The sequence below is a fragment of the Augochlora pura genome, chromosome 9, assembly GCF_028453695.1.
Source record: "Augochlora pura isolate Apur16 chromosome 9, APUR_v2.2.1, whole genome shotgun sequence".
Lineage (NCBI taxonomy): Eukaryota > Metazoa > Arthropoda > Insecta > Hymenoptera > Halictidae > Augochlora > Augochlora pura.
In genome coordinates this window covers 6,547,065-6,556,087 of record NC_135780.1, presented here as the reverse complement: position 1 = coordinate 6,556,087, position 9,023 = coordinate 6,547,065, and the positions used below count along the sequence as shown (strand labels likewise).

The window sequence follows — 9,023 nt, the reverse complement described above, 5'->3', positions numbered from 1 at the left end:
TCCCCGGTCGTTTTACGGGAATGTACCTTCCGGCATTGTAAAGTAGACACTCTCAGCTTCAATTTAACCTACTTGCGGTTCAAATTGCTCCACGGGAAAGTTGTTGGAAACGCGCCCTAAGTCCAAAAATGGGCCCCAGGCGGCTAAATACCCCCTCTAGATTGATTTGAAAAATCATAAAAAAATCCCAGACCGTTTTACGGGAATGTACCTTCCGGCATTGTAAAGTAGACACTTTCAGCTTCAATTTAACCTACTTGCGGTTCAAATTGCTTCACGAAAAAGTTGTTGGAAACGCGCCCGAAGTCCAAAAATGAGCCCCAGGCGGCCAAATACCCCCTCTAGATTGATTTGAAAAATCATAAAAAAATCCCCGGTCGTTTTACGGGAATGTACCTTCCGGCATTGTAAAGTAGACACTTTCAGCTTCAATTTAAGCAACAATTTACTTTTCGTTGATGCGAAACGTTCGCAGGAGATGAAACGACTGCCGCGTTTAGCTCGTTTTTAAGACGGTTTCTTTGCGAGAAGAACGCGTCGCGGGGAGAAACAGGCGATGGTTGCAAAGAGACAGGATCCGCAATAAGAAGCGAATACGCTTAACTTTATTTCTTCGCGAGCGAAGGAAACAACGCGAGGTTTTGTCATGTAAAAGTCTGTTGGCTATAGTCGTCCGAATTTTTGTCAAATCGCAATCTTCACATTTTCAGCGTGAATTTCCTACGCGTCCACTATTTCCTCCTACTCTATCAAGAATGCATAACGTATAATTGCAATGATGCAATTTATTTGTTACGTGAAAGACGATTTAATTAATGGTTCATTTCGAGTGAAATTTAAGAAATGGTTCAAGGAATTCAGAGAATTATTTAGGCGTCAGCGGAAGGGTCCAGGGTCGGGAGAGATTAAATTTCGGAAAAAGTCTTGGAAAATTCTTCGAGCCGGCGAGCACCGTGTTCCCTCGCACACGGTGGCAAGCCATTGTTCGTTGTCTCGCCGGTGCGGTATAGCTCGGGCGACAAGAAACTCGTTGAATGGAAATGGAACGCGATATCGCTCCGCGGGGACTTAGCAACCGTGCGGAAGGCAAAGGCAGTGTGTCCATCTTTTTCGTTCCATTCCCGCGGCGGCGGCGGTGGTTGCAAGCCTTCACGGCACATGCCCGTGTTCCTCCTCCTTGGCTTCGTCTCGCGCGCATCGCCAGCCTCCTTGTTGTTCCGGGCCGCGATTAAAAGCGAGCAGAAGCCGAGCGGGCGCGCGCGCGCGATGCATCGGCGCACCGGACAGATGCATCGTCGAACACGCGACCGCGGATGACCTATTTTTCCGGGCGCGGAACCAGCGTGGAAATTAAATAGGGTGCGAAACGTAGCCGATACGCGGCGGCGACGGTGAAAAATAAAGCTACGATTCCGTATTCCGTGGCCGCGGCCACGGGTAAACATGCCACCGCGTATCGCCGATAGCCCGGGAGACCCGGTGTTTTTCAAATTTCACCGACACCGTTCGCGTCGTGTACTATTTCGCGCCCACCTCTCGTTGCCCTAGCATTATTTATCAGATTTCAAAATCGAGCGGAAATGCCACCGGCTGGAGAGAGAGTCATTGCTGCCCGCCTTAAACCCTTCCAGTGCTTTTTATCCCTGCTGTTACAATAACTAAATAGTTTTCGTTTGGAATAATTTCTTGCAGGAGAAATAAAATTCATATCTATAGCGCGCTTAATTTTATTTCTCCTCGAAGAAATTATTCCAAAAATAATTGCAATATCTATAGTGTGCTTTTAATTGGTTCGGCGCTTAAATATTAGTGGCGAAAAGACAGAATTTTATTTCGACCTAAAAGGGGTGCGAGGGGTTAAATCGATTCGATATTAACACTATGCACTCGACGCCATTTTAACTCCATATCCAAACTTATTTTAGATGACCTATAGTATCTTAATTTGCTATAACTCATTCATACAATTTATGCACGCGAAATTGAATGAGTATAACAATTATACTTTGAACAATTCTTCAAAACCAAATAGATTTGATAACATAAAAATATTTTCAAAACATTGTAAAACAATGTCAAATAGTGACTTACGGTCACTCCTGAAGTGCAAAGGGTTAATACCGTAGAAATCATCTGCGAGCGAACACCGCCGGATCGTTGATAATTTACGCGCGGATTGAAACCGATGAAATCTTAAGGGCGGAGCTCGTTTTAATGAACGAGATCTAAGTGGCATGAATATTCCGCGGACAAGAGCCGTCTTGGGCTGCTGCGAAATTAATGCTCCGGCAGCGATCGCGCCGACGAAAATTGTTAGAACGTTCGGAACGTATCCCAGCGAATCGGAGCGACCCGGGTTAAATTCGTGGCTGGTTTTAATCAACGCAGCATCAAATATTTAACACCCGACATCTATTTTGTTCCGAGACTCTTTCTTTCGGTGTATTTCGAGCGATCGAACTGGCAAATATAGATCGACAGAACTAGACGTTCCAATGGCGTCTCTAAGTTACTAAGTTACCAAGTTCTCGATTGTAAACTTTTCTTCTCAACAATTTACCGATCGGTTATTCGGCCGTGAAACATTTAAGGCAATTTTCGTTTCTACTTTGATTTTATTTTATTAATCGCAAGTGTCATAGTTATAACGCGAGAAATTAGAGATAGCAAGCGTGCGCTATCTTTTTCTTTGGGATCGCAGCCTTCGAGGCGAGCCGTAAGAAAGGGTAACGACGCCAGCGATTTCTGATAACGGCCGGGAATTATCTAATATAATTAATATCCGATTAAAATCAACGGCGGAGAAAAAAGAAGGAGCGAACGAGCCCGGGGTCGGGAGATTCTATTCAGCGAAAGGATAATCTTCGTTCGCTCGAACCGCGAAGAATCGAAGGGGGGCAGAGGGGGTGGGGGCCGAAGTCTCTCGCTAACGGCAAGCAATTCAATGAAATTATTACCGCGATAGCTACGATCGTGGCCGGGCTACGGGCGCGGCACGATTTTCCGTACTTTTTCGTGCTTTTAACGTACTTGGGAGCGGGGAGGGGGGAGGGAGGAGGAGGAACGAACAAAGCTCTTTCTCTACTTCCCGACGTTTCAACAATTAGCAGGCGAGGTCGGGCCGCTCGTTTCGCTCCTCCGACGTAACATTTGGAAGCGTGCCACTACAAAGAACGCGGGGGCCGCAAAAAGGAAACAAATTAAACATAACGAAGTGGTATGATTTCTCGCTCGCGGCCCCTGCAACCAGAAGTTTCGGATTTTTCTGGAAACCCCCCCTGCTCGCCCGGATAAACTTCTCGATACCTCGACGAAGTTGCGCGCACTTTCTTCCGTTCAATTATCGTTTGAATTCGCCGGGACCGTTTCGTTTGTTTTACGAAACTCGAGAGCGTGCGGTGTCGTTGGGAAACGTTTTTCAAGCGCGGTTTGCGTAACCGGTATCGAAGCGACGAGTAAAATAATGAGGGAAATAAATATTGTAGCGGGAGATTAAATTCCGGGATGGGAAAACATTCATCAGTGCGTTCAGCTTCACTGTTGGCGAACATTCTTATGTTTCAGAAAATAGCGATACATTACATTGCTGTACGTAATTTCCCGTGGATATAATTAGCAAACATGCATTCGCCAAGCTTCGAGAAAAATTAAGTAATAGTTTAAATATACACGAATAACGTTTAAAAAAACTCTGCCGGATTTTCTCGCGAACAAATCTGAAAAAACGTAATCAATTTTCTCAAGTTCCAAAAAATGCACTTCCATCAAACGTTAAAGCTTTCGTTTTCTTAAGAAATAATAAACCTCTGCAAGTTCTCCCAGGAGGGGGGAGAACCTTTAATTAATCCGACACGTTCGACAGGTACCCGATAAATCAGGGAAACGCTCATTTACTCTGCCGAAGTTCGATGACAAACACGTAGCATTCCCGAACATCGGATGTTAACGTCTTACACCGGAACAATATGAAACCCGTTCGAAAAGGCAGTCTCGGGGAGCGCATGAGGAAAGTTTCGCAGAGAGATATTGAAGCCTTTAAAGCCTTCGCCCCGCGCTACTACTCGCTTTTCGCGTGTTCCGGCACCGTTGCGTGGCCGAGGTAAAAGATTTCTCGACACGGCAAAGCTCCTCACGAATAATACTTTGTACGCGACACGTTTCGAACGCGTTCGGGATCCCGCGAAATTCGGCTCGCTCATCTTCGCGAAATTAGCCGGCGCTAAGAGGAAAGAAATTAAAATGGAACCGCGAATTTTCGGGGGAATTTTACGTTTCTTAGAAATATAGTCTATTTTTATTGTACGATCGAAGATATCATATTTTTTTCTTTTGGTTATATACGACGCGTGGAACTGTTTAAAATTAAACATTTGTTTGTTCGAAATATAATTGCAGAGACAAATATAGATAAAGAAGCTCGAACATTGTCAAAAACAGATTCGTAAATATGTTATAAACATTGATCGCATTACTAGTTAAAATTACTGAGATTCTGTAAAATTATGACATTTTTATCGTGGCGATTCGATTCAATATTAAACGAGATTTTATGAAATTAGTCTTCTCTATTTTTGTGTAAACAACCTTCGCTTATATCGAATAAAATATAAATGCTCAACAAATGCTAATTCATTTATCTAGTCAGAAATTGTTTAGTTCTAACATGCAAGACTTATTACTCTCGCGATTGATAAAATAAATAAAATGAAAATTTACCATTAAGCTTTTTTACGACTGGTCGGTAAAGCGTTAAAGGGCAGAGCGGGGTGAAATCTTGCTGAAACTTAGGGAAAGCCAGGGGCGGTGACCAGAGAGAGAGAGAGAGAGGGAGAGAGAGTCTCCGTGGCTTCGCCGTTCCCAGGAGAAGTTCGCGTCCACGGCAAAGGCTTCGCGAATCCCCGAAAGAGGAAGTGTGAACCCTGGTACGGCCCCGAGTGTTATCTTACGTGACCCGACGCCGGGGTAACCCGTGCTCCAACATAGAAGACCCCGATTTCCCCGGAGTATACAGAAACCAATTTCTAGGCTGTACCAACTAAGGTAGTACGCGGTACCCCGGCCAGGTGAGCGACTCTCTCTCTCCGCTGGCGCCAACTTGCTTAGGGGAACGCGCGCGACTCTCGTCTCTTCCACGAAAAGACACATCTGTCGAGCGGTGGCTCGACCGTTTTCCCGGGTGTCTGCGAATCAGTTGCGCCAACTACCCGGCGCCGAATGATACCCGGCCCGTGCGCGGACTGAAATCTGAATTAGATCATGTAACGGACGAAGTTTACGAGCACGCAAGTTTCATCCGCTACGAGATCACCATATTGCAGATCATTTTATTCCGGGTGTACACCACGCCGCCGCCACCACCGTGTTCATAACTCTCTGTGCTATACCGTAACGAGAACTCCGCCGTGTCCGACCTTCTCTGCCATTCGACGGCGCCGGATGCGCGAATTAAAACAACCACGACTAACTAACCGTTTCCCATCGCTTCCGCGAGATCGAGAAAAAATTCGCACAGGGTAAGAGACATGCTCGACCAAAGCGAAACGTAAAAATTAGTCGAACCGCGGCGTTCGCTTCATAGAATTAAACGCTGAAACGATTGGACAAGTCGGTGTTTATATATTTTTAGTTTACTATCAGTGGAACATGGAAAAATGAATTTATCTCCATGTACAGTGACTTTCGAGTTATTACCGTTACTATACATTTGCACGTATGCAATACACAATTTTACATGCTTTGCATAATTGCCACGATTACGCGATCTTTGCATTAACAATGGTTATTTCAACTTATCCATGTTTATTCGGTGGCATATAGAATGCATACGCGTTACATGTTTTATTTTACACCGTTCTTCGTTCACCGGGAACACGGTATCATTACGTAGAATGACGCGTTTCAACGTCAGCCATATTAGATCCCATCACATCAAATGACGTGTTGCAACGTTAGCCCCGGGTTAATTTACATCGCTAACCTACAGCTCCCGGGGTTCTATAGAATATTTGAGTTCCTCGGACTTGTCTCCGTAAGCAGCGCCCCGCTGCACATTACAAATATCTACTCGGATCAGCGGTCACAGGATACGCGAAAATTTCTGTATACCGCGCCCTGTAAACCTGGCGTTCGCCTAAAATGTACGCTCGGTTACATATATGGTATTGTTGCGGGGGGGTCTGTGAAAATTTTAGGATGCACGTGACGCGGAAGGGAGCTTATTAGAAACGGCACAATTTAATGCATAGTTATGCAACCGAACTGAAATGAACTAATATCTAATTCTAATTAAACTTAATAAAACACAGCTATCAACCCCGTTAATTAAAATGTAATCCAGAATTACCCCCGTACTTCCAAATTAAATGGAAATAAATAAAATTCAATAAATAACTTAATAGTTAGTTACTCGGTCAGTTACTTAATTAATAGTTGCTCAGAATAAAAGAATATTAATATCCAAAAGTATGGCAAGGCAACTTGTATTCTAATTGTAATTATTCCATAAAACATTCAAATACCTAAAAAAATTATAATATTTTAAGACTAGAATTAAAATTAAATACCATACTTCTGTCAAAACATTCATTCGTGAAACTTGCTGTACTGTTACTGTGGTGGAACTGAAAATAAGTAAAATAAAACTATACAGGCGTCCGTCGACGCTATATTTTGCATACGCGAGCATCGCTACCGGTATGGGACATTTTCAGGTAATTCATTTTGCGAAATAAATTGATGCGAAAAGTTCGCGCACGCATACGTCCATTAACACTTAACTTTTTTACGTACTGTGCTCTATCGCTTTTGGTTGAAAAGTTCGGTATCATCCTATCTTGACTCGCCGTCTAACAATTTATTACAAGTAAGTAACAATTTATTGTAACAAAATTGTTGGGATAGCTTTTCTTCCATGGAACCTTAGTTTAGAAATATTTTTAACTTATCGAAATAATTTATTTCGTAAATCTAGCGTCAAGGATGGCGCTAAAATTTTACAAAAATTCCTGCAGATGAATGAAACTCTTTGGTAAAAATCATTGATTAAATGACGCGCAAAGGAGCTTTCCCATCGATTTTCTAAAAAGGTGTGCCGCAACGAGACAGACCCGTCCATAGAATTACTGGTAATTCGGCGCGGCTTTTCAATCACTCCGGTCGCATTAGAGCGGGATCGCGATAAGGCCCCTTTGAAGATAAAAGAGAAGAAGAGGTCGGATGAAAGATGCCCACCCCTGAATGCGGCGCTTTCTCTGTCAATGGGAGTCCGAAAGTTTGGAACCACTTGCTGGAAATGGTTTTGGGTAACCCTCCCCCGCGCTGGCATGACATACACGGGAACAAATACCGGCGTTGATAAATAGTCGCGGCCGGACCCATTCGGCGTTGATAAAACGTAAAAGAAAGTACACTCGATCCGATAACGGTTACAGAAGCGGAGGGCTGTAAAACATTTGAATAAACGAGTGTCGATCGAGTGGATTTGATACATGCATTCACGGATAGAGAGACGCGAGAGAACGCGCGTCGTTGCTCTGCCCGCTTTTTCCCAGTGTTTCCCTCCTCCTCCTCCTCCTCCCCCTATTCAAGCCTCCGGACTAACTCTTTCAACCGTTTCTGCCCCCTCTCTTTTTTTCGCGTGCGCACGTTTGAAGATTCAATTACCTGGGCACAACGCTGATCAACCACCGTGCATCGTCGATTTGATCCGAACGCCAATTTCTCCTTTCGAGCGGACCTTTTCTCGTCCAGAGAAACGCAGAAGTTTGTTTAATGTTCGCATTTTTTCGCAAACCGCACACACGCAGGCTTCGATTTCCACGTTTGACGATTTCGCGGCAATCGTTCATGAACCCTTTTCACAAGAATCTTTGCTAATAATATTACGCTGTTATCCCCAAGGTAATTTTTCTAATTATTTTTCAAAAAAATATCTTATCTACTGCATTTATTTGAAAGTGAGAAATTCGATCGCAAATGCTGTTTTTCTTCGACACGTTTCCCTATCGGCGGTAACGAGCGGGGTATTTAAGCCAGTACACCGCGGAAACGTAAAACTAAGTAGAAATGAAAAGCAAAGTGGGAAAACAGTATATGCAAATGAAGGTGTCCGGCAAACACCCAATCTAAGGTCCGGCGCTAACCTAATCCGAATGAATAACTTACGATCCCGTAAAACTCTGTCCCGGCGACGACTCTTTACATTTCCGAGCTTTTCCATTCCTCCGTCAGTTTTATTTGTTATAAAAATTGCTGACGCGATAATTCTGTTGCTGGACGAAAGTCAGCGGTGATCTTATCCTGAAAAAAATCATTTATTCGAACGGCAATTAGGAGTAAATGATTTCAGGAGGAAAATTGATTCAAGGATGTTGAATTCAGGAGTTGGCCTAACTTTATGAAGTATTATAATTGTAGAAGTTAAACTATTAATAGTCCAAATAATTTATTCTATATAGAGTATTAAATACTGAATAAGAGACTACTATACTGTATATAGACTAATGAATAATTTATTATATATAGACGATTAATGAATGGTCCAATATAATTTGAAGTCCAAACTATTCGCTGCTCGTAGATCATCGAAGCGAATGATCAATTTCTCTGTAACTCTGCGACCAAGCACGAACACAGACCTGACCAATAGTTAAACCATACCGTCGCGAAGTGTATCGCCGTGTAATACGTATGATTGTTTGAGCACGAATTGTTCGTCAGCGATCATTAGACGTTACAAAGGGGGGGAGGTGGTAGTCGGGCGCCGCAAGTCGGTCGCCTTCAGTCTCGCACGACTTTACACCGATGATGATTAAATAGAGAAATTTCGTCTATTATGCGCATGCAGCCCAGCTGGAAGCCGCGTGGCATTTACAGGGTGAGTAACAATACGTTATTTAGGCGACGCACGGTTACGGGATCTATTTGGGATTCATCAAAATCAGGAGAAACACGAATTAACGGAGATCCGAATTGTCGTTCGCGGAGAATTTGCACTTGATTTAATCGGTAATACGGAATTTCAA

At 43.5% G+C, this 9,023-nt stretch overlaps 1 protein-coding gene across 1 annotated transcript in view; it reads left to right on the top strand.

Moving 5' to 3' along the window:
* Positions 1-9,023, top strand: part of Mp (collagen XV/XVIII-type protein multiplexin) — a 292,407-nt gene that overhangs the window by 272,074 nt on the left and 11,310 nt on the right. The window contains exon 11 of the mRNA XM_078190578.1: positions 8,846-8,875. Within this exon, the coding sequence (XP_078046704.1) occupies positions 8,846-8,875 (30 nt within the window). The remainder of the gene's footprint in view (positions 1-8,845; positions 8,876-9,023) is intronic.